The sequence below is a fragment of the Chrysemys picta genome, chromosome 9 (assembly GCF_011386835.1).
Source record: "Chrysemys picta bellii isolate R12L10 chromosome 9, ASM1138683v2, whole genome shotgun sequence".
NCBI classification, from domain to species: Eukaryota; Metazoa; Chordata; order Testudines; family Emydidae; genus Chrysemys; species Chrysemys picta.
The window spans coordinates 59,194,302-59,219,722 of NC_088799.1; the positions used below are offsets into that span (position 1 = coordinate 59,194,302).

Below are 25,421 nucleotides of genomic sequence, written 5' to 3' on the forward strand. Positions count from 1 at the left end.
TACTCTGTTTAAAGGGCTGCAGCAAGGGACTTACTTCCCGGACCAGAAAATAACCGTTGGGGATGTTGAAATGCCAATAGTTATTCTTGGGGACCCAGCCTACCCCTTAATGCCATGGCTCATGAAGCCATACACAGGCAGCCTGGACAGGAGTCAGGAGCTGTTTAACTACAGGCTGAGCAAGTGCAGAATGGTGGTAGAATGTGCATTTGGCCGTTTAAAAGGTCGCTGGAGATTGCTATTGACTCGCTCTGACCTCAGCCAAAGAAATCTCCCCATTGTTATTTCTGCTTGCTGTGTGCTCCACAATCTCTGTGAAAGTAAGGGGGAGACCTTTATGGCGGGGTGGGAGGCTGAGGCAAATCGCCTGGCTGCTGATTACGCGCAGCCAGACACCAGGGCGATTAGAAGAGCACACCAGGAAGCGCTGTGCATCAGAGAGGCTTTGAAAACTAGTTTCATGACTGGCCAGGCTACAGTGTGAAATATCTGTTTGTTTCTCCTTCATGAAAACCCGCCCCCTTTATTGACTCATTCATTCTCTGTAAGGAACCCACCCTCCCTATTCCCCCAGCTTTCTTTCAAAGGAAATAAAGTCACTATCATTTAAAAATCATGTATTCTTTATTAACTGATTATAAACATAGGGAGAGAACCAACAAGGTAATCTGGGTGAGGTTTGGGAGGAGGATAGGAGGGAAGTAAAAGGCCACTGAACAAATTCAATGTAATGACAGCCTTTTGCTTGGGCTGTCCACTGGGGTGGAGTGGGAAGGTGCACGGAGCCTACCCCCCCGCGTTCTTACACGTCTGGGTGAGGAGGATATGAAACATGGTGAGGGGGGAGGGAAGTTATACAGGGGCTGTAGCGGCACTCTGTCATCCTGCTGCCATTCCTGAAGCTCTACCAGACGCCGGAGCATGTCCGTTTGCTTACGCAGCAGCCCCAGCGTTGCAGCCTGTCACCTCTCATCTCGAGCGTCCCTCAGGACCTCGCATTCACTGGCATCTTTCCTAAATTTAGTTACAGTGTCCTTCCACTCATTCAAATGAGCTCTTTCATTGCGGGTGCATTCCATTATTTCAGTGAACATGTCGTCTCTTGTCCTCTTTCTACGCCGCCTTATCTGAGATAGCCTTCGGGAGGGAGGAGGGAGGCTTGAAAAATTTGCAGCTGCTGGAGGGAGGGTTGAAAAAAAGGAGATAAGTTTTTAAAATGATATATTTTACAGAACAATGCTTATACTCTTTCTTGGTGAAAAACAATATTCACATTACATAGCACATGTGATTTCAGTACAAGGTCGCAATTTCCATCTTAATATTGAGTGCCTGTGGCTTTGGTGTTAGAGATCACAGACGCAGGTCCGGGCAATAGAATTCAGCTTGCATGCAGCCATGGTAAGCCATTGTCTTTCGGCTTCTGCGCCCTCCTTTCCCACATACCAAGCAAAGCCCGTTGACTGCTGTGATTTTCCTGTTAACCTTCAGCAGCAGAAAACAAACTAACCCCCCCCATCCAGTTTTCTGGGATGATCGCTTTATCCCTCCCCCCACCGCGTGGCAGGTATCAGAGAAGATCCCTGCAGAAACCAAACTAACCCCCCCGCCCCTCCCTCCCGCCATGAATTCTCTGGGATGATCGCTGTACCCCTCCCCCCACCGCGTGGCTGGTAACAGGGAAGATCCCTGCTAGCCAAACGCGAAAAGCTCAGGGCCAATTACGCCCCCCCCCCCCCCCCCCCCGCGCTTGGCTAACTGCAGGGAAGGATTTCTTTTCAGCCACAGGCAAACAGCCCAGTAGGAACGGCCACCTCTGTCCCCTTAATTAAGTTCCCATATTTCAACCAGGTTACCATGAGCGATATCACTCTCCTGAGGATCACACAGCAAGATAAAGAACAGATGTTGCTTGAATGCCAGCAAACACCGGGACCATACGCTGCCAGGCTTTGTCAGGCAATGATACCAGATTACTTGCTGCAGGCATGGCGTGGTCAAGTGTCCTACCATGGAGGATGGAATAAGGCTGCACTGCCCAGAAACCTTGTGGCAAGGCTTTTGGAGTACCTCCAGGAGAGCTTCATGGAGATGTCCCTGGAGGATTTCCGCTCCATCCCCAGACACGTTAACAGACTTTTCCAGTAGCTGTACTGGCCGCGAATGCATCCCAAGTCCTCAGGGCAAAGTAATCATTAAAAAACGCTTGCTTTTAAAACAAGTTTTATATTTTAAAAGGTAAACTCACCTGAGGTCCCTTCCATGGGGTCATGGTCTTGGATACTGGCTTGGGAGGGTTGGGAGGGTACTTCAGTCAGGCTGAGAAAAAGATCCTGGCTGTTGGGGAGAACGGAGTGCTGGGTGCTCTCTGCAAGCTCGTCCTCCTCCTCCTCCTCCTCTTCCCCATCCGCAGAATCCTCAGGTTTAGCTGATGAGACTATCCCCGACCCGGAATCCACGGTCACAGGTGGGGTAGTGGTGGCAGCCCCCCCCTAGAATTGCATGCAGCTCGGCGTAGAAGCGGCATGTCCGCGGCTCTGACCCGGAGCGACCGTTTGCCTCCTTTGTTTTTTGATAGGCTTGTCTGAGCTCCTTGACTTTCACGCGGCACTGATCTGAGTCCCTATTGTGGCCTCTCTCCATCATGCCCTTGGAGATTTTTTCAAAAGTTTTTGCATTTCATCTTTTAGAACGAAGTTCTGCTAGCACTGAATCCTCTCCCCATATAGCGATCAGATCCAGTACCTCCCGTACGCTCCATGCTGGTGCTCTTTTTCGATTATCGGCCTGCATGGCTACCTGTGCTGATGAGCTATCTGTGGTCACCTGTGCTCTCCACGCTGGGCAAACAGGAAATGAAATTCAAATGTTCCTGGGGCTTTTCCTGTCTACCTGGCCAGTGCATCCGAGTTCAGATTGCTGTCCAGAGTGGTCACAATGGTGCACTGTGGGATAGCTCCCGGAGGCCAATACCATCGCATTGCGGCCACACTAACCCTAATTCGAAATACTAAAACCGATTTTGGCGCTACTCCGCTCGTCGGGGTGGAGTACAGAAATCGATTTAAAGAGCCCTTTATTTCGAATTAAATTGCGTCGTTGTGTGGACGGGTTCAGGGTTAATTCGAATTAACGCTGCTAAATCCGAATTAAAGTCGTAGTGTAGACCAGGCCTTAGGCTCAGGTTGACCACCTCTGTTCTAAATGAAAGCCATCATTCTCACTCTAGTTAATTCATCCCACTGAAAACTAAGGCTTGACTTGTTCATAGTTGACAAGTGCCAACAGGGTGAAGAGATTTCTGCTTGTAGAGGGTTCTTCAATCTAGCAAAGAAAGGTATAATGAGAAACTGAAGCTAGACTAAAAATAAGGTGCATATTTTGAATAGTAAGGGGAATTTAACCATTAGAAAAAAATGAGAGGGGGCTATGAGGGATTCTCCATCACCAGCTATCTTAAATCCAGCTGAGCTATCATTCGTAAAGTGTGAATTATACTTCCACCCAGAAGTAATGGGCTTGATGCAGGAATTATTGACTGGGTTTCTTTGGCTTGTGGTAAGCAGGGGCTCAGACTAGATGATCGTGCTGTTCTGTTCTGGCCTTAAAAATCTATGAATCTTCACATAATCTGATGACTCCAGGAGCTGGGATTTGAAGAAAAAGACCAAATATCATGAGAACCTCACTGAATTGGTGAGTGTTAGCAACACTGGAGTGAGCAGCACATGAAGAAGCTGTTGCTGCAATAGCTTTGTCCCAGCCAGTTGAGGACCTGATTAGACTTGCACCAGAACCTTTAACTGCATGAAGCACCTTTCATCCAGCAGAACCAAACAACCCCAAACTTACAGCTTTAGCCAGTTCTGTCTCTTGCAGTGTTGTAACTCAGTTGAAGTGAATGAAGTCACACCAATTAGAGCAGTGAAAATGAGAGAATGGGGTGTTTACACTGCTGACATGGGCTATCATAGGCTATTTTCCAGCGTCAGCAACATTAGCCAGGACTCACTCACCAATATAGAACTGCAGAAGAAATGTTGGGAAACCTAAGCATCCTTGGACTTTCAGGAAACCTTTGACAAGGTCCCTCACTTAAAGCTCTTAAGCAAAGAAAGCTGTCATGGCTCAGTAACTGGTTAAAAGACAGGAAACAAAGGGTAGGAATAAACTGTCAAGTTTTCACAGTAGAGATAGGTAAATAATGGGGTCCCTTGAGGATCTGTACTAGGACTAGTGCTGTTCAACATATTCATAAATGAGCTGGAAAAGGGGGGTAAACAATGAGGTAGCCAAGTTTTCAGAGGATACAAAATTACTCAAGATAGTTAAGTCCAAAGCTGACTGCGAAGAATTACAGATCTCACAAAACTGGGTGACTGTGCAACATAAGAATGGCCATACTGCGTCAGACCAAAGGTCCATCTAGCACATGTGCCCTAGAGGGAATGAACAGAACAGGTCATCATCAAGTGATCCATCCCCTATCACTCATTCCTAGCTTCTGGCAAACAGAGGCTAGGGACACCATCCCTGCCCATCCTGGCTAATAGCCATTGATGGACTTATCCTCCATGAATTTATCTAGTTCTTTTTTGAACCCTGTTATAGTCTTGGCCTTCACAACATCCTCTGGCAAGGAGTTCCACAGGTTGACTGTGTGTTGTATGAAAAAAATACTTCCTTTTGTTTGTTTTAAACCTGCTGCCTATTAAAAAAATGGCAGATGAAATTCAATGTTGATAAATGCAAAATAATGTACATTAGAAAACATCATCCCAACTATACATAGAAAATGAGTCTAAATTAGCTGTTACCCCTCAAGAAAAGAGATCTTGGAGTCATTATGGAAAACATCCACTCAATGTGCAGCAGCAGTAAAAAAAAAACTAACAATGTTAGGAACCATTAGGAAAGAGATAGATACTAAGACAGAAAAAATATCATAATGCCTCTATATCAGTGGCCAAATCAGGACGGCCAAATCACACTTGAAGTTGCAGCTAGCAAGAGATGTTAAGAGTAACAAGAAGGGTTTCTTCAGGTATGTTAGCAACAAGAAGAAAGTCAAGGTAAGTGTAGGCCCCTTACTGAATGAGGGAGACAACCTAGTGAGAGATGATGTGGAAAAATGTACTCAATGCTAATGTACTCAATGCTTTTTTTGCATCTGTCTTCATGAACAAGGTCAGCTCCCAGACTGCTGCATTGGGCAGCACAGTATGGGGAGGAGGTGACCAGCCCTCTGTGGAGAAAGAAGTGGTTCAGGACTATTTAGAAAAACTGGATGAGCACAAATCCATGGGGCCAGATGCACTGCATCCGAGGATGCTAAAGGAGTTGGCGGATGTGATTGCAGAGCCATTGGCCATTATCTTTGAAAAACCATGGCGATCACCGGAGGTCCCTGATGATTGGAAAAAGGCTAATGTAGTGCCCATCTTTAAAAAAGGGAAGAAGGAGGATCCGGGGAACTTCAGGCCAGTCAGCCTCACCTCAGTCCCTAGAAAAATCATGGAGCAGGTCCTCAAGGAATCCATTCTGAAGCACTTAGAGCAGAGGAAAGTGATCAGGAACAGCCAGCATGGATTCACCAAGGGCAAGTCATGCCTGACTAACCTAATTGCCTTCTATGAGGAGATAACTGGGTCTGTGGATGAGGGAAAAGCAGTGGACGTGTTATTCCTTGACTTTAGCAAAGCTTTTGATATGGTCTCCCACAGTATTCTTGCTAGCAAGTTAAAGAAGTATGGGGTGGATGAATGGACTATAAGGGGGGGGCTAACTAGTGGTGACTGCAAACAGGCTTATTTCTAGCAGCAAAGGCGCTGCGGAGCTAGAAGCAGCTTACAGATACAGACCAAGGAGTTAGCTTGGGTCTGCCTGAGAAAGCCAGCAGCTAGAACAAGGGGAGTGTGCAAGAGGTTTTTCCTTACCAATCCCCAAAGCAGCAGCAGGAACAGCAGTTTCAGCATCAGAGGACGCAGAGAGGACTCGATTCGCTTACAATAATCAGGAGATCTCCAGGCACAAATTCGTTGTTCATGGGAGGGGAGTTTAAAAACGGGGGTACGCTCAAAAACAAACGAGAGCGGGGAGAGGGCCCCCCAAAGACCCCTAGCTGATCAGACCAGGTGGCAAAGCAAGGACCTTCTCCGGGGGTCTGATCAGAAAATGTCTGGTTTTAAGGGCAAATTCAGGCAGTTTCCCGCCAGTAACTTTGATTGGTTCCCCTTAATTCAGGGAAACTGCAGGTAGACACAGGACATGTCTGGGCAAGTTCTGAGTCACAGGTATGACTCATATGCTCAGCTATGTGGCCACTTTAGGTCTTGCATACCTGGGCAGAGCACCCTACACGGAGCCGGGTCTGAACAAAGAAGCTAGACAAAGGAGCGAAAAAGCCCCCACCTCCCTGAGCAGAGCAATGGCTCCAGTCAGTCTGCACAAGCCATTTCCATGAGCAGGGCCAGGCTGTGACTTTGGTCAGTTCCATGGCCGGGGGGCACTCAAAAAAGGAATCCAGCAGGGGGACAGCTGTAACAGACAGCTAGATTGTCGGGTTGGCAGCCGATATCAAGTGGAGTACCCCACGGGTCGGTCCTGGGGCCGTTTTTGTTCAACATCTTTATTAATGATCTGGATGATGGGATGGATTGCACCCTCAGCAAGTTCACAGATGACGCTAAGCTGATGGGAGAGGTAGGTACGCTGAAGGGTAGGGATAGGGTCCAGAGTGACCTAGACAAATTGGAGGATTGGGCCAAATGAAATCTGATGAGGTTCAACAAGGACAAGTGCAGAGTCCTGTACTTAGGAAGAAAGAATCCCATGCCTTGCTACAGGCTGGGGACTGACTGGCTAAGCAGCAATTCTGCAGAAAAGGACTTGGGGATTACAGTGGATGAGAAGCTGGATATGAGGCAGCAGTGTGCCCTTATTGCCAAGAAGATTAATGGCATATTGGGCTGTATTAGTAGGAGCATTGCTAGCAGATCGAGGGAAGTGATAATTCCCCTCTATTCGGCACTGGTAAGGCCACATCTGGAGTATTGCATCCAGTTTTGCCCCCCCCCCCCACTACAGAAAGGATGTGGACAAATTGGAGAGAGTCTAGTGGAGGGCAATGGAATTGATCAGGGGGCTGGGGCACATGATTTACGAAGAGAGGCTGAGGGAACTGGGCTTGTTTAGTCTGCAGAAGAGAGGAGTGAGGGGGGATTTGATAGCAGCCTTGAAGGGGGGTTCCAAAGAGGATGGAGCTCAGCTGTTTTCAGTGGTGGCAGATGACAGAACAAGGAGCAGTGGTCTCAAGTTGCAGTGGGGGAGGTCTAGGTTGGATATTAGGAAACACTATTTCACTAGGAGGGTGGTGAAGGACTGGAATGGGTTACCTAGGGAGGTGTTGGAATCTCTATCCTTAGAGGTTTTTAAGGCCTGTCTTGACAAAGCCATGGCTGGGATGATTTAGTTGGTGTTGGTCCTGCCTTGAGCAGGGGGTTGGACTAGATGACCTCCTGAGGTCTCTTCCAACCCTGATCTTCTATGATTCTATGATGAATTGCCCTGTTCTGTTAATTTCTTCTAAAGCATCTGACACCAGCCACTGTTGGAAATGGACCGTTGATCTGGCCTAGTATGGCCATTCTTATGTTCTAAATAATGTGACCAGGTGTTTAGTCAAGGCACTAAAGTGAATGCTTCTCTTGAAAGAATGTGATCTACAATCACTACACCACTGGGAGGGTTTGCAAGCACTCTGGAGGGCAAGATTAGATTTCAGAAGGTCTTGATCAGGTGGGGAATTGGTCTGAAATCTAAAAGATGAAATTCTGTGAAAATAAGTGCAAAGTGCAACATTTAGAAAGCAAAACTCAAATGCACAACCACAAAATGGGGAATAACTGGCCAGGTGCTTGCACTGTGGGCAAGGATCTGGGGTGCTAGTGGGTCACTGATGGAACATGAGCGATGCAGTTGTGAAAAAGGGTCATATAGTTAGGGATGTATTAACAGGAGTGGGCTATCTGAGACACGGGAGGGAAAAAGGGTCATATGGTTAGGGATGTATTAACAGGAGTGGGGTATCTGAGACACGGGAGGGAAAAAGGGTCATATGGTTAGGGATGTATTAACAGGAGTGGGGTATCTGAGACACGGGAGGGAACTGTCCCACTCTGCTCCACACTGGTGAGCCCTCAGCTGGAGAACTGCGTCCAGTTCTGGGCACTGCACTTTTAGAAAGAGGACAAGTTTGAGAATGTCCCATAGGACTACAGCTCCCAGCATGCCCTGGGAAGGACAGGCCGCGCTATAGGACTACAGCTCCCGGCGTACCGAGGGGCCGGCGTGCCGTTGGTCCGCACAGGCTGAAGGGCGCGGAGCCGGCTCGGGGCCCGATGGAGGCGGCCCCGCCGCTGCCTCCGGTCTATGTCTGTAGCCCGGAGTACCTGGCGCTGTGCGACTCGCTCTGCAAAGTGTCTAAACGGGTGGGTGAGCGGGGGGTCCTGTGGGAGGCAGGGTAGGACACTGGAGTGTGGCGTGGGGAGCTTGGGGGGACTTTGTGGGTGGTGGCGTGGGCTTTGTGGGAGGCGGCGTGGAGAGCTTGGGGGCAGTGTGGGGTGCAGGTGGGGAGCTTGGGGGGGCCTGCTGGGAACAGGGTGGGGCGGTGCGGTGTGAGGAGTTTGCGGGCGGGGAGCTGTGATGGGCTGGGTGGGAAGCTTGGGGCGTCCTGTGTGGGGTGGGGTTTCTGGGTGGAGGTGGCAGAGATTAATGGGCCCTGGGGAGCAGGCTGTGACTTTACCATCACAGCTGAGACTTGGTTGGTGTAATCCAGCGGCCTGGGAGTAGCAGTAGGGTGGGTATAAAAACAGTGTGAAGTGAAGTATCCTCTCCGCCCCCCCATGCCAGTGAGAACGTCTGTGTTATAATTGTTATTTGTACATCTGGAGGCCCTGCCCGAGATCAGGACACCCTCGTGCCCAGCTCCACACAGACACATAGCAAGAGATGCTCCTGCTCCAGAGCCTCAGCTGGCTGAGGGGAAAAGGGGAGCTGCCAAGTGGAAAAGATTTATGTGATGAAATAGCAATATGGGAGCTAATGTACCCCAGAAAGCTTTGTAAGGATCTTTAAAACCTGGCTAAGGGAGAAATTGGGAGCAGGGAACCTTGTTTAGAAAAACGGGGCATAAATCTGTTTTGCTTTGATAACGTTTATGTAAAAATCTTCTCCTCTTCCCTGTGCTTAACTCCAGAGGGGAGATCTCAGCAGACCTGGCAGTCTCTAACCAAGCTGTTGTCTTCCAGTCTCTTGGATTGCCAGCGTCTCCTGGTATGGAGGAGAGCACCACATGCTAGGACATTTTCAGTGTCCTCTGATCCAGGGAAGCCTAAGTGCATACAAAACTTCTTCTAGCTGAAAGAGTGAAATAAGCTTGAGGATAACTCCCCCTTGCTTGAGTAGTGCCAAAATTAGGGTGTTGGCTTGAGACAGACAGCTTCCAAATAAACCTGGATAAGATCTTTATACCAAACTCTGCACCCCCATGTATTCTGAAAATGCCACATTCTTCAGAAGAACTATTTCACGTGTGAATAGGAGTGAGTGGATGTTCAAGCCTTGTATCTGCATTGCTGTTTAGGTTTCTCCAAGGCTGCCTATAACCATAGTTTTCAAGCACTAAACCCATCCAAGTCACACTGGGAAGGAAATCCACATAAGGGTGGGGGGAAAGAAATATTTGAGTGATTCCTTTTACTTAAAAAAAAGGAAAAGGAAAACAAAGAAAAGGCTCTTTGAAGCTGTTCAGAGTTCAGGAGTGGTTGACATAGTCCCTGGGAGATGGATCAATGGGCAGAGTCCAAGTGAGATGGTCAAAGATGCATGATAAATGCAGTGTATCACATGGATGTTACCTGCCTGGTATATATAAGGCCCTTTGGGTTTGTTTTTATTTTATTTTTAATTTATTGGGATTTTCATTTTTTATTAATGTTTAAAAAAAAAAAAACCTGGAGAAAATAGGTAGAAACTGAAATCAAAGGGCAGAGTGGGGGTGGGGGGAAGCTGAGTCTTACCATGTGGCAGTAGCCTTCCACTCCCTGCAGCGGTCCAGCCCTTTCAGCTTCCAGGACCTAGCTCCCCGCTTGTCTCATTCTGCCATTGTGCGGAGGAAGCAGATGGGGCCACGGTGAAGGGCTGAGTTCTGAAGGGAAGCAGAAGGCTGCACCCCTGACTACTGGCCCCTGGTGTATAGACCCCCTCCTAACCTGGCTCACCCTTCCACACAGCCCCATCCAGTTTCCCTGTGAAAAATTCCTGGGTCCTGAAAAAGCCAAAATTTGGATGAAAATCAGTAAAACCTGAATATTGTTTTTTTTCAAAACCCAGGAATTTTGGGGGGAAATTGGTAAAGACTAATAATGAAGGACCTTTGGTACATATCAGCACCATTTCAGTTTAGGATCGCTGACATATCTGCTCTATGTTTGTGTGGGGATTAGGTTGCAAGCTGCTGGGTTAGGGACATTCTTCTACGTATGGTGCAGGCCTACTTGGTAACCCTTGCATAACTTGGTAACCTATGCTCTTACGTTTCTATTCTGTAGGCCAGTATGGTGCATTCTTTGATCAAAGCATATTCCTTACTCGACCACATGAGGTAAGTCACATCATCTATTTCCTGAAGAGTGTATGCTAATTGCCTGATCCTGTAGGTGCTGAGTATCCTCAGCTCTCTGGGAACTCAGTGCCGTGCAGCATAGTGCAGGATTGGGCCCTGCATTTGTGCATTCATAAAACCCATACACTGACTTCTTGTGTTGTTGATTTGTACGCAGAGTTTGCTTGTTCTGCTAAATGGACAGTGTTACAGTAGTTATGACAAATGCGATTTATCATCAGACCACAGAATCTGATGAGAAAAGTCTTCCAGGTAATAAATATCTAGTGCATTTTTTTTTTAAAATGTGCCGTGCCATGCCATCCTCAACTTTTATTAATGAGTGACAGTGACCAAGCACTGATTAGCTTTCCCACTGCTAGTAGAGCCTGATGGGCAGCTGGGAAACCAACATAGACCATGTCAGTTTCTCGCTGCTGCTTGAGAACAGTCTAGCCAGGTCTTAGAGCTATTTGTGGGGTACAAAGGACTCAGGCAGAGGTTTGGAGTAGGGTATTGAAGAGCCCTTCCTTCAGGAGAGTGTTGGGAATTGGGTAGGGAGGAAAAGAGGTTTCCACTTCCTTTCCAGTGCTTAAGGGGGCTGGTGTATGTGTTCAAACATACTGGAAGCCTGTTACAGATGATAGAACCTCTGAGCAGCATCCAGCAATAGCATCTTAAAGGAATCCCAGCTCTTCTTTGAATGCTTGTTCATGTCAATTCCATTCTAGGTGTGCGCACGTGCACGGTCATTGGAGATTTTTTTCTTAGCGGTATCCGTAGGGTTGGCAGTGGTGCCCCCATGAGTGCCGTGCTCATGCGCTGGTATATCAGGCGCCGACGATCCTACGCCCTCTCAGGGCTTGGCTACACTTGCAGATGTAGAGCGCTCAGACTTAAACCAGCCCTTGGAGACTGCAGCAGGGAAAGCGCTGCCATGTGTTCACACTGTCAGCTGCAAGCGCACTGGCGTGGCCACATTTGCGGCACTTTCAGCTGCATTGGGAGCGGTGCATTATGGGCAGCTATCTCACAGAGCACCTCTTCCCATTCTGGTGCTGTGGCTTGTGGGAAGGGGGTGGGAGGATGCGGGACATTCTGGCTCCTGTCCTAATGCCCCGTGATGCATCGCTTCGCATCCCAGCAATCCCTGTGCTTCCGTCCACATTTGGCGCCATCTTTCAACAGTTTTTTGTACTGTGCGCTCTGTCTTCTCTTTCGGTCTGTGGAAATGGATCCCGAACTGCTGAGGAATATGTTGATGGGTCTCGCCAGCACGTCACGAATTGCAGTCGAGTTACTCCTTAAGCTATGAAGTGACAGTGAGGAGTCCGATGATGATGTCCACTCGCATAATGCTTACGACACGAGATTGCTTGTGGCATTCACGGACATGCTCACCACTGTGGAAAGCCGCTTTTGGGCTTGGGAAACAAGCACTGAGTGGTGGGATTACATCGTCATGCAAGTCTGGGATGACAAACAGTGGCTGCAGAACTTTTGGATGAGAAAAGCCACTTTCATGGGACTGTGTGCTGAGCTTGCCCCCACCCTGCGGCGCAAGGACACAAGATTGAGAGTTGTCCTGATGGTGGAGAAGCGGGTGGTGGTTTGTGAAGCTACAGGTGGACTGGTTGGTGAAGCTACAGATGTTGGAGGCTGCTGTTGGCAATAAGAACCCGGATGTTGGGGAAAATGGGTTGGCGGTGACATGGGGTCACAAGGGAAAGAGTTTTGGGACAAGAGTTGCCAGGGGGAGCGGGCGCGGATATGCTCCGCCTGCATTGCTACGACCGCCTGTATCGAGTCCGCTTGGTCTTCATGATGCTTAGCAGCTGCTCTGTGCTTTGGTGCCGGCGATCTGCATTCTGCTGATGGACCCTCCTTTCACTCTCCCGCCACTCCTGCACTTTTTGATTTTCATTAAGGGACTGCTGCATGACTTCATGTAGCATGTCCTCTTTGCTTCTTCGCGGATGCTTCCTGATTCTTTGGAGTCTTTCAGCCGTTGATAACAAGAACGGCTGGAATCTCAAGGTTGCATCTGTAAAGCCAAAATGCAACAATTAACAGAGGCAGCATTGTTCACACCAGACAGAGCAATGATTCGGCCAAACTTAAAGACAAGTACAGTGTATACAATAGTAGAAATTGCCCATCCCAAAGTGAGCGCACATAACCCACAAGAGCCCCAAAATGGTGAGTAAACACAGGGGCAAGGGGGACTGATTGTTTCATGGCTGTACTGTCCTCAGGGGTTCTGTGCCTTGGGGAGAGCCAACAGCTGCAGGGGGCCCCTATACTCAACACTGTCCCCACATTTTCCACAGAATAAGTTGGTCCTGGAAGTGTCCATGGTGGTACTCGGAGTGGAGGTGGGGTCGCCCCCAAGTATTGCGTCCAGCTCTTTGTAGAAATGTCAGGTTGCGGGGGCAGCACCAGAGCGGTGGTTTGCCTCACGTGCTTTGCGGTAGGCATTCCGCAGCTCCTTCACTTTAACCCTGCACTGCAGTGCGTCCTGGTCATGTCCCCTTTCCATCATGTCCCTTGATATCTGCCCGAAGGTATCGTAATTCCTACAACTGGAGTGCAGCTGGGACTGGACAGCTTCCTCCCCTCAAACACTGATGAGGCCCAGCATCTTGCCATTGCTCCATACTGGGGCTCGCCTGACGTGTGGAGGCATGGTTACCTGGAAAGATTCGCTGAGATCGCTCCACCCCTGGCTGAGCAAACAGGAAGGGGATTTTCAAAATTCCCAGAGAATTTAAAGGGCGGATCTGACGGTTTGTCACCTGAGGTCAGGGCAGTAGAGTTCAAAGTGATGACCAGAGTGGCTAGACAAGGTATTGTGGGACACTTCTGGAGGCCAATCAGAGCGCAGTAATAGACCAGTAATAGCACCAGCGGTGCTCCAGCCGGGGCGCAGCAAGTGTTATGCCTCTCATGGAGGTAGATTACCAGGAGCGCTCCAGCCGTGGAGTCCAGGCGTTCTATGTGCCTTGCCAGTGTGGACGCGTCATGAGTTAGGGCACCCAGGGCTGTTTTAATGCGCTCTAACTTGCAAGTGTATCCAAGCCCATATTTCCTTCTTACCACCTGTGGTGATTAGTCGGAGTGCCTTTCCTTGCATTGCTAGGGCTAGCAGTTTTCGTCTTACTGACTTCGAGCCTTAGGGCCTTGTAAATAGTTTATAGTAGTTAGTGTTAAGTAGTTGTTAAGTGTAGTTAGCAGTTAGAGTCCCAGCAGGGACTTCGCCCCAGGTAAGCCCTGCACAGACTGCAACAAGCCTATGCTTGTGAGTGACCCCCATAGCAGCTGCCTCAAGTGCCTGGGGGAATCACACGATAGAGATAAGTGCCGGTCCCGCATGGAGAAGGAGCGGGATATTCATTTACCGGTTCTCCTCATGGAGTCTGCCCTTCGTCCGGCTTCCATGCTGTCCCACCAGGACTCACTGAGTGCCTCGGTGTGCTCCAGGCACCAGGCTCCGCCCAGCATCATTCCCCATCGCCAGTGCCCAAAAAGAAGGCTAGGAAGCATGGCTCCCTGGCATCAGGCAAGAAGGGATATGGGTCACTGGGCAAGGGACCCACTTCGAGCCACACGGCCACTCTGGAGCCCCACGCTCGTGCCTCCCCGGTCCGGGCCCTTAGCCCCTTGAAAGATCCACCACCAACTCCCGGGAGCGGCATGGGACCTAAACCCCCAGATGGCACTGACACCTTCACAAGCTTCCCCGGGGCTGAGAGAGCAAAGGCCTCTGCCTGCGCCTCCAATACAGCACATGTCTCAGAAATCGGTAAAGGCTCCCCACGAGGGCAGGCCAGCTGCTAAGATCCCTCGGGGTAGTAGTGCACTGTCGATCCCCCAAGATGAAGCAATGCTCTCCACCTCTGCACCGCAGGTCACCGGAATCACAGCCTAGACCCTCTGGGGCTCATCCTAGGTCACCGGCACTGTGATCGCGGTCCCCACCATCTCAGCATGGATCGCCTAGAGGAAGATGCTGGTCTCCGTACGACCGGCACTGTTTGCCCTCCCACCAGTTGTCCTCTCGGCGCAGGTTCTGGCCTTGTGGGAGTGCTCCCCGACGCGTTTCTGGTCCTCTCCGGCACTGGTCCCCTCGATACCAGCACCGATCCCCTCGCTCCAGGCACTGGTCTCCGGCGGTGACAGTCAGCAAACAAACTCAGGCGTTGACGGCCCCACCGTGGTCACCGGAAGGGGATTCCTCTGGCACGGAATCTCAGTTCAGCCCCTCGCCTAGACTGCACCAGTGCAAGTGGACACTCTAGGCAGCCTGGCCAGTGGCCAGGGCAGTGGCTTTACTGGAGCGCGTGGGGAGTGCTGGTTATGGCATTGCCCCCTTCACACCATTCATTGGCCACTGCCTCGGAGCAACAGCTGGTGGCACCAATGGCACTAGGCTTAGTGCATCAGGCACGACTCAGAGGTCAAGGCAGAGGAAACTGCACCCACCCCTAAGCCTCTCTCCCCCGGCGGTGCAATCGTCATCTTCGTCCCCAGTTGAGGCTGTTGCAGGACCCTCGAGGGCCAGCCCACTGGATGATTTTAAAGAACACCAAGCCCTGCTTCGTCGGCTGGCTGAGAACTTGGGCCTGGAGGTGGAGAAAATGGCTGAGCAGGTGGATATTTTTTTTTGATGTCCTGTCAGCCTCTACCCCAGTCCGTGTCGCACTACCAGTGCATGATGGTGTCCTCAAGAATGCCAAGCTCCTCTGGCAAACCCTCTTACCCATCTTTCCCACCTCAAAAAGGGCCAAAAAGAAATACTTTTACACAAATACACAAAGGATCTGAATACCTTTACACCCACTCTCCTCCGGACTCGCTGGTGGCCTCCACGGCCAATGAAAAAGATAAACAAGGTCATACCAGCTCGACCCCCCCCCCCCCCCCAAAATAGAGAGGCCAAAAGATTGGACTTGTTTGGCAGAAAAATTCATTCAACTGCCAGCCTGCAATTCCGGGTGGCGAACCATCAGGCCCTCCTAGGGAGATACAATTTTAATTTATGGGACTCCCTCCGTAAGTTCAGAGTCCTTCCTGTCGGGCTTGGCCCAGGAATTTGGCACCCTGGTGGAGGGTGCTCCCTCCAGATGGTGTGGGATGTGGCTGACTCCACAGCTAGGGTGCTAACGTCGTCGGTGGTTATGAGGCAGACCTTGCTACAAGACCTCCCATTTGATGGGGTTGGTCTTTTCTCAGAATAGAAGGATGCAAGGCTGCATGGGTTGAAGGACCTCGGGCCACCCTTCGCTCGTTGGGCATGCATACACCGCAGCATGTGAGAAAGCAGTTCTGGCCATCTAGGCCTTGGCAGCCTTGTACAGGAACTGCAAGAAGAAGGGACAGAGATGTTAGTTTCAGGCACCGTTGCCCTCCCTCTTCCCGCTCACCTGTGCAGCCCGGCCCAGCAAAACACCCTGGGGGCCAGAAACACTCATTTTCTGGTGCGTCGCTCTCAACCGCAGGATCCATCCTGTTCTTTCCTCAGCCATCTTCGTCCCTTCCGTTCGGCCTGGTCCCGAGTCACCTCAGACCGTTGGGTTCTGGAGATAGTGTCTTAAGGTTACACCCTGCTGTTTTTGGCCGCTCCTCCCTTCCACTCCCCATCATTCCTGGCCCTCTTCAGGGACCCTTCACATGAGCAACTCCTCATTCAGGAGGGGCGGTGGAGGAGGTCCCTCAGGAAATGACAGGGAAGGATTCTAATCCCGTTATTTCCTAATCCTGAAAGCAAAAAGGGGCTTCAGACCCATTTTGGACATGTGATGCCTCAGCAATTCTCTCAAGAAGTTGCAGTTTCTCGTGGTCTCCTTGGCCTCCATCATCCCCTCCCTGGATCCAGGAGACTGGTATGTTGCCCTCGACTTGAAGGATGCATATTTTCATATTCCATGGTCACAGATGTTTCCTCCATTTCATAGTGGGGGGATCCCATTTCCAATTTATGGCGCTCCCCTTTGGCCTCTCAGCGGCTCCAAAGGTCTTCACAAAATGTATGGCGCCAGTGGCCGCTTACCTAAGACGTTGAGGGGTCCAGGTCTTCCCATATCTCGACGATTGGGTCATCAAGGGCAGGTCTCGGGAACAAGTGCAGAGCAGCCTCAATCTGGTGCGTTCTACCTGCCGCAACCTGGGCCTGTTGATAAACGAGAAAAATTCCAACTTGAGGCCAGTCCAATGCATGGAGTTTATTGGGGTGGTTCTCAATTCCACACGAGCCAGAGCCTTCCTTCCAGAGGTGTGTCTGATCTCGCACGTGAAGAACCACCTGCTCACCATGGCTCACACCTGCCTGCAGTTGCTGGGCCACATGGCCACTTGTACATATGTGGTCAGTCATGCCTGGCTCCACCTCCGGCCTCTTCAAGCGTGGCTAGTGTCTGTTTACACCCCCAACAGACACAACATACATTGAGTAGTCAGGGTGCCGGATCACATCCTGTCATCCCTGAAGTGGTGGTTGAACCCCGGGTTGGTGTTGGAGGGTGTTCCCTTCATGGCCCCATCCCTGATCCTGGTTTCAGATGCTTCTGACCTCGACTGGGGAGCTCACCTGGGCAAGCTCAGCACTCAAGGCCGCTGGCTGTGGGACAATCTGGCCCTTCACATCAATGTCCGGGAGCTAAGGGCAGTTCTCCTGGTTTGCCAGGTTTTCTTGCGCCCCCTGATGTCCAAGTTGGTGCAGGTCCTTATGGACAATACTGCTGCAATGTATTACATCAACAGGCAGGGCGGAGCCAGGTCGTCAGCCCTTTGCCAAGAAGCTCTCAGCCTTTGGGACTTCTGTGTGCGGCATGCCATTCATCTGGTAGCCGTGCACCTGCCCAGGACCAAAAATGTGCCAGTAGATTCCCTCAGCAGGACCTTCTTGTCTCGCCACGAGTGATCGCTCCATCTGGAGGCAGCTAGTATGATCTTCCACAAGTGGGAAACTCCCCAGGTGGATTTGTTTGTGTCCTGCCAGAACAGGAAATGCTATGTGTTCTGTTCACTCCAGGGGATGGACTGGGGTTCCATGTCAGATACTTTCCTGATCCTGTGGTCGGGAGCCCTGATGTATGCCTTCCCGCCAGTGCCACTGATCCACAGACTCCTCGTGAAGATCAAACAGGAAAGGGCAAAGGTTATCCTGTTAGCTCCCGAGTGGCCTTGCCAGCACTGATTCAGCCACTGCAGCTCCCTCTCTGTCCAGCCCTGCTGTCCCAAGAGCACGACAATTTCCTGCATCCAAACCTAGAGGTGTTGCACTTGACAGCATGGCTACTGCATGGCGGAATGTGGGAGAGTGGGAATGCTCAACCCAGCTACAACAGGTCTTGCTGGGTAGCAGAAAGCCCTCCACCAGAGCAACTTACCTGGCAAAGTGGAAAAGATTCACATGCTGGGCTTCGGATTGGCGCGTCTGCGCCGAACAGGCCTCGCTGCAGGTGATCCTGGATTATCATCTGCACCTCAAATTTCAGGGTGTGACACTGTATCTTGGGGGAACACCCTACACTCCCATGTTCATCCTTATAATATGATTGTGTGGTATCCAATGCAAAGTTTGTCATGTCGGGTGTCTTTTGGAAGGCTCATGATGCATTGTTGTTATAGTAATGTTATAGGTTGTAATTTCATGTATATAGTTATGAGGCTGAAAATGTGTCCTCATGGCTTAAAACAAGCCCAGGCAAAAACTCTTCAGGAGCAGAGGGGCAGTTTACACCTCATCAGGGCAAGTATGGGACAAGCCCAGCCTCACAAGAACAAAGGACACTGGCCTAAGCAACAACAAAGGATCTGTTGGACTCTTGAGTGAGTCACCCCCCCCTTCCTTTGGTCAGTTTGGGACTACGATGCGGTAATGCTCACCTGACCCTGAAGGGGGAGCGGGGCAGAGCCAAGAGGGATGAAAGAACGTGATAAAAGGGAGAGACGTTTGCCATGCTCTTCCTCTCCCTTCCACCTCCATCCACAGACCCCACCACCAAGCGACTGAAGCACTGATCAAAGGAGAGAGCCTGGCTAAGGGCAACCAGCCAGCCTGTGGTGAGAAGCATCTTAGTTTGTAAGATTACTGAAAGTGTTAAGATCAACTTAGAATGCGTTTTGCTTTTATTTCATTTGACCAAATCTGACTTGTTGTGCTTTGACTTATAATCACTTAAAATCTATCTTTTGTAGTTAATAAATTTGTTTGTTTATTCTACCTAAAGCAGTGCGTTTGGTTTGAAGCGTGTCACGGACTCCCGTTGGGATAACAAACCTGGTACATATCAATTTCTTTGTTAAATTGATGAACTCATATAAGCTTTCAGTGTCCAGCGGGCATAACTGGACACTGCAAGACGGAAGTTCCTAGGATTGTTTCTGGGACTGGAGATATTGGCTAGTGTCATTTGGTTGCACAATCCAAGCAGTGGCTGGCCAAAAGTGCTCGCTCACGTGCTGGGAGCAGCTTACATGCTAGAGGCTGTGCGTGAACAGCCCGGGAGTGGGGATTCTCATAGCAGAGCAGGGTAAGGCTGGCTCCCAGGGGCAAGGATTGGACTGACATAGCAGATCACTAGTCCAGATAACACCAGGGGAATGTCACAGCGTGTCCCTGTCATCGATCAGGGTCCACCTGGCTGCTATTTCTGTGTTCCATCCTCTGTTCCAAGGCAGGTCGGTCCTCACTCATGACATAATGGTCTGGTTCTTGAAAGGTCTGTGGCATCTTTGCCCTCACGTCTGGAACCCTGTCCCTCCCTGGGATTTAAATCTTGTGCTGTCGAGGCTCATGAGGCCTCCCTTCGAACCTCTGGCTTCCTGCTCTTTTCTCCTTCTCTCCTGGAAGGTTGTATTCCTGGTGGTGATTACGTTTAGCTACATAGTGTCTGAAATCCGGGCACTTATGTCAGAACCACCCTATACAGTGTTCTACAAAGTTGTGATCGCACCCAGCGTTCCTGCCCAAGATAGTTTCCCAGTTTCATACCGGCCAGGACATTTTCTTACCGGTCTTCTTTCTGAAGCCCCATAAATCCAAAGAGGAGTGCAGGTTACACGCCCTGGATGTCCAGAGGGTGCTGGCCTTCTGTCTCGACAGGATACGGCCATTCCAGGACACGGCTGTTTATTGCGGTGGCAGACAGGATGAAAGATCGTCCAGTGTCTTCTCAAAGGATTTCATCCTGGATCACAGCCTGCATCCGATACTGCTGTGAGCTGGTGAGTGTGCCTCCACCGGCAATAATCAAAGCGCACTTGACAAAAGTGCAAATGTCATCAGTGGCCTTGGCTCAGGTGCTGATCCAAGTGGCTACCTGGTCGTCTGTCCATACATTTACATCCCATTATGCGCTGACCCAGCACGCATGGAATGATGCTGGCTTCGACAGGGCAGTGCTGCACGTTGCAAGACTGAACTCCAAGCCCATTTCCATTGGCACTGCTTGTGAGTCACCAAGCATGGAATAGACCTGAGCAAGCACTCGAAGAAAAAACGGTTACCTACCTTTTGTTCTTCTAGATGTTGCTCATGTCTATTCCATTACCCACCCTCCTAGCCCTCTGTTGGAGTTGTTGGCAAGAAGGAACTGAGAGGGTGTAGGGTCGGTGGCACCTGATATACCACTGCATGATCGCGGCACTCAAGGGGGCGCCATTGCTGGCCCTACAGATATCAGTAAGGCAAAAATCTCCGGCCACGCATGTGGGCGTGCACACAGCTAGAATGGAAGGGACATGAGCAACACATCTTGAAGGACAACAGTTATGAAAGGTAGGTAACCGTTTTTTCCTCTTGCCCGATGGGGTGGTGCCTAGAAATTCCCCAGTGGAAGTTTTGGGGCAGTTATTGTGGTGGCGGCCAGTGTCACGGTTCCAGAGCTAGCTGCACATTTGGCCCTTCTCTAGTCACACAGGTGACATGCCCTGTGTCTTCAGCTATCTCTGGGTGGAGTCCCATGATTCTCCCACTCTCGGGCTACCGTGCCTTGTGTATCAACTGAGGTTGCTCCACAGATCCAAAGAGGTTTGGCTACTTGTGGGTCTTCTCGTTGGCAGCTTTGACCCATGGTGAGTACAGTGAGACACAGCAGCCTTCTTAGAACAAAGTAGTGTTTAATCCCAACAGTAGGAACAAAGCATAACCAACACAGGCACCGGCTTCCAACTGTTCCTGGGGGTGCTCAGGCCCCGCCCCCACCACGCCTCTTCCTGCCCCCACTCTGTTGATTGGTGGGGCCACTGGCAGGTGGGAGTAGGGGGGAGGGAGGGGAGTTTGGCTGCTGGTGGGTGCTAAATACCCACTAATTTTTTTTCCGTTGGCGCTCTAACCCTGGAGCACCCACAGAGTCAGCGCCTATGATAACCAGAGAAGGGGGTTTTAAACACAGTAAAAAATCTATGGTCACACATATCCCTCGTACTATAGATGTAGGTACTGGTAGACCTTGCTTATCCCAGACACCCCCATCTCTGGGTACAGGGGTTCAGCCTACTCCTCTGCCTCATTCTCTCCTGTTCTTCAAGGATTGTTCTTTGTTCCAGTTTTTCCTACTTGGATCCCCTTCCTGTAGTTTCCAGACTGTTGAAGTCTGCCTGGTATCAGAGGTCAGACTTCAAAGTGATTGACACTTGCATTGTCCTTTCTGATGCTGTTGTCCCGTTTTCTTGCTATGTGCAAGCAACCCCTGCTTGAATGAATCCTTTGTTATCCTATAGCAAACAACACAATAATAGATCGAATGGGTGGGCATATGATATTCATAAAATATTACAGGTGCTCCTGGTCTTTTAGACCTGGTTTATGTTCTCTAAGCCAAGGGGCCAATTCATCATTTAAAAACAGGAGACCAGCTGGGGAGACTGGAGGCAGGAGGGACTTTGCTTCTTCCAGGAGCACTGACCAAACACAGAGACTCACAATGGGGCAGGGGGTGAGATAAGACAGAGGGGGATGCGTTCAGGAGTTTGCTGTTTTCCATTGATCTGTAACTCTTGTGCTTCGTAACAGTAAAATGTGGGTGTGGTAACGCATTCGTTTGCTAAGCCTGGGTATCCTTGATTTACTGTGATGTTGCCCCTGAAGGGGTTAACTAGAAAGCAGAGCTCCCATAGCCAGGTGGACTCCGTGGAATTTGTCTACACAACTAGGGATTCAGGAAGGCTATGAAACTGGTTCTGGAGTCTGGGGGGCCAGACTGTAGGGTCCTATTGCCCAAGAGAGGTGTTTCTGCACTAAGGAGTGCGCCTGAAAGACACAGAACTCCGACCAGCGACCAGTCACACTCCAGTCCCAAGGGCTTAGCAGTATGTGGCATCCAAAGATTGGATCCCATCATAATGGACTAGTGTCTGTTCAGAGAGTGCGACTAGACCAGGCTGTGACACACAGGTGTTATCATGGGTGGTGAGTATCATAGGCAGGGGGAGGCTGTGCCTCCCAAAACAGCCTAGCGTGGCTCCACCCCCAGGCCAGGCTTCATCCTGTGGTTCCCAGCTCTCTGCCCTGGCTGGCTGGGGCTGGCTGTCCTGCCTCCCACAGGGACTCAGGGTGGCTGGTGCTGGGGCCGTGCTGCCTGGTGTGGCTGGGGGTGGCTGCAGCTGCGCCATCTGGAGCTGGGTGCCCCGGGGGCTGGGGGCGCTGCAGCCTGGCGCACCGGGGCTGGGGCTAGGGGCCATGGTGGGGATGTTCTGGGCTCCTGAGGGAGAAGGGGGAAAGAGGGGAGCGGGAGAGGGGGACACAAGGGGAGGGGCTGGGAACTAGCTTCCTCAACGGCCAGGTCACTGGCCGCTCATGAGTGTTACCTATCTGTGTGTGTGACCAAAATGTTTGGATCTGTAGACAGTCAGCCAAACTCAGAATAGCATCAAATAAAAGTGAAAATAGAAATGGAATCCAAACAAGGGCAAAAGATTAATTGCACAGTAATCTGAAGCCAGTGCTTGCAAGTGCTCCACATCAAAGGCAACCACGATAACGTTGCCTCACACCCATTAAAATCAGTGGCCCAGCTCAGAGCAGGAGGCTTTTTTTCAGTCAGAATGGCAACCTTTGCTGTGAGCTTTGTGTCCTGTGTATCTTAATATAATATAAGTTAATTCGAGATCCCTAACCTGAGGAACTTCCAGTCAAACAGTTCCCGCTACGCCTCGTGAATCTGCCTTATTGCTTTTGTTCCATCTGTCTTGCTAGGATAGTCAAGCCCAAAGTGGCTTCCATGGAGGAGATGGCAAGCTTTCACACTGATGCCTATCTGCAGCACCTCCAGAAGGTCAGCGAGGAGGGGGACAATGACCACCCGGAGTCCGTGGAGTATGGACTGGGTAAGGAGCCTTTTTAAGCAAAGATGAATGGAAGATGGTTGTGTTTGTTTTGAGCTTGAAGTCTTGCACATTTTCCAGAAGGAGCCGTCAAAGGTTTTTCTCCTTTTCAGCCTTTTAAACAAAGTCCGTTTCTGCTCTGATAAGTGACTGTAAAAATGGTCTGCTCTTACTGCATAGATCTTCTCCCTGTGTTAATTGGCAGAACTACTAGCTTTCCCAGTGCAAACCTTTTTAAAAATTGCTCCTTTTAACCTAGAAGAGGCAGCACAGCTTTGCGAGAGGGAGCTAAATTCTATTCTGGCTCATGCATCATTAACATAATGCTAATTGAGTTTCAGTTCGAGAATCTGTATTACTGGGCTGGTGTGACAAGGAATGAATCCAGCATCTCTCTTAGATCACTGGGTGAGTTGGTAGGCTGGCAACTAGACACAAAACAATGGTTTACTTGGAAACCAAGTGCATTTGAGCTGGTATGTCTACACAGCCTGCGGCAGCAAGCCTCCCAGCCTGGGTCAACAGACTTCGGTTGGTGAGTGGGGCTTGTGCTAGTGCTCTAAATACAGTTGCATAGACAGTGCTTTGAAGTTGCAGCCTGGGCTCTGAAACCTAGGGAGAGGGGTGTCTATATAGCTATTTTTAGAGCTCTAGTTAGTCCTGTTAACATGGGCTGGGAGGCATGCTGCTGCAGACTGTGTAGACATACCCCCCCCCCCCCCCCCCAAGATAAAGATGGAGCCCCAAGAGACATTTTGACAAGGCCGCTTTCAGAGTAGAACTGTACTTCAATGGCCATGGCTGAACAAAGAGTGACTTAAACCTTGTCTAGACTGCACGTAGGTCCCGATTCTAGCCATTGGTATAACTCCATCCATATACCTCTAGTGTGGATGTGCAAAGCTGCTATTTGAACTGATGGAGCTTATGGGTTTCTGGGGGGCAGGAGGTGGGTATTAAACAATGATCATCATGGGGAACTTGCTGTGTTCCTGGGATCCGAGGCTTCACTTTCAGTTTCAAACAAGCAGAGGGCACCAGAGAGTGGTCCATGGTGTAACCTGTTCCAGTGTTTCTTAAGAGGTCTGGAAGCCAGGCTTCCTGAACCAGTGATGCAAAGGGGGTGGGTATGAGGGTGGTGTCTTCCTCCTCCTCAGTGGAGCATTAACGTGAAAACCTAATGATGGCTACTTAATTGCCAATGCCATCTTTGCTGCTCAGCATGATTCTTGGGTATTGGATTCTCCACTGGATGTTTTGATGTGTCCTGATGTTCCAGGCGTTTGAAAAGCCATTTGATAGGAAGCAGCACCCAAACCCATGCACCTTGCAGCAGCAGAAAAGGCAGATGTCCAACAAGCTGGGAGTGGCGTTGATTGAGCTGCAGCACATGCAAGCAGGAATCACGGGAATAGCAAGAGCTCAGTGGGCTCCAACCACGTACAATAGCATTGTGCTCTATAGTGGATTTATACTGCTCACTTGCCTGCCATAGCACTTGCAGCTACTCCTTGAAGTCAGCACTCTGAAGGGCTTTAGCATTTCCAGCTGCACAGTGGGAGGTGAAGTTTGTCATCTTTGTGTGAGACAGTGGGAGACACTGCCTCCTTCCTGATGTTACACTGAGCCCGACTGCAGAGTCCCGAGTTCTGCACAAAACACTCAAGGCTCTTCCAAGGCGACAGGTTTAATTCTAGAAACTGGTCCTGGAATTCTGTGCTGCTCTGAGGGTCTGTCTCCAGTGCATCAGAAGTGTGACTGCAGCACATAGTTGAAATAGCTTCGATCTAGCAAGCTCCAATAACAGTAACAGTGAAGCCAGGGCAGCATGTGCAGCAGCACAGGCTTTGGAAGCCCACTTGAGTGACTAACCTGTGCTGCCGCGACTCACGGGTATTATTTGAGCTAGCAAGAGCAAAACTAGCTTAACGTGCTGCTGCCATATCTCTGATTGCAGTGAAGACATATCCTGAGATTTTGGATATGCCTGGAAAGGTCTCCAATGCGTGGGGTGGTGCTGGAGGTGAGAGAGCGGGTTACATTCTAGGTCCGCATCCACTGAGTTCCCATGATAGTGTTCAAGTGTAGAAGGGCTCTGCTTCTGGAGACTAAGGATGTGCTGTGTGGTTGTTGGGCAGGTAGAGGGGTTGCAGGTACTCCATGTGAAAGAGGGGAATAGAGCAAAGCAACCCAATGTATCTGGTAACTGAACCAGTGTTTGTGGTGCAAATGGGGCTAACTGGCCTAACACCTGCTTGTTGCTGAGCCAGGAGGGGTCCATACAACCCCTGAGTATTCTTGGTCTGAGAAAGCCATTTGGCTTTTAATTTTTTCCTGTGGAGCACGACCCAAAGAAACTCACCTTGGAAAGCCAGAGGATGGCATCTTCCACATGGACCATGCTCAAAGGAGGTCAGTCCCCTTGCCAGCA

General features: G+C 50.2%; 1 protein-coding gene and 1 long non-coding RNA gene across 17 annotated transcripts in view; one reads left to right on the plus strand and one right to left on the minus strand.

Moving 5' to 3' along the window:
- Window positions 1-605: 605 nt before the first annotated feature.
- LOC135973521 (uncharacterized) lies at window positions 606-6,267 on the minus strand. The gene is made up of 3 exons (XR_010590404.1): window positions 5,937-6,267; window positions 2,249-3,324; window positions 606-1,177 (listed from the first exon to the last, which is right to left on the minus strand). It is a non-coding gene; the product is annotated as an uncharacterized LOC135973521 (long non-coding RNA).
- Window positions 6,268-6,377: 110 nt separating this feature from the next.
- Window positions 6,378-25,421, plus strand: part of HDAC8 (histone deacetylase 8) — a 115,003-nt gene continuing 95,959 nt past the window's right edge. For 10 of the 16 annotated variants that reach the window (XR_006176517.2, XR_010590403.1, XM_024111580.3 and 7 more), the window contains exons 1-3: window positions 8,331-8,489; window positions 10,611-10,663; window positions 22,863-22,993. Coding sequence is in view for 13 of the 16 variants with exons in the window: in XM_024111580.3 (XP_023967348.1) it covers window positions 8,400-8,489; window positions 10,611-10,663; window positions 22,863-22,993 (274 nt within the window). In the remaining 3 variants the exon portion in view is untranslated. Of the gene's footprint in view, window positions 6,703-8,319; window positions 8,490-10,610; window positions 10,664-22,862; window positions 22,994-25,421 lie in introns of those variants that run through there. The other 6 variants (XM_065557190.1, XM_065557184.1, XM_065557191.1 and 3 more) reach the window with 4 other exon arrangements.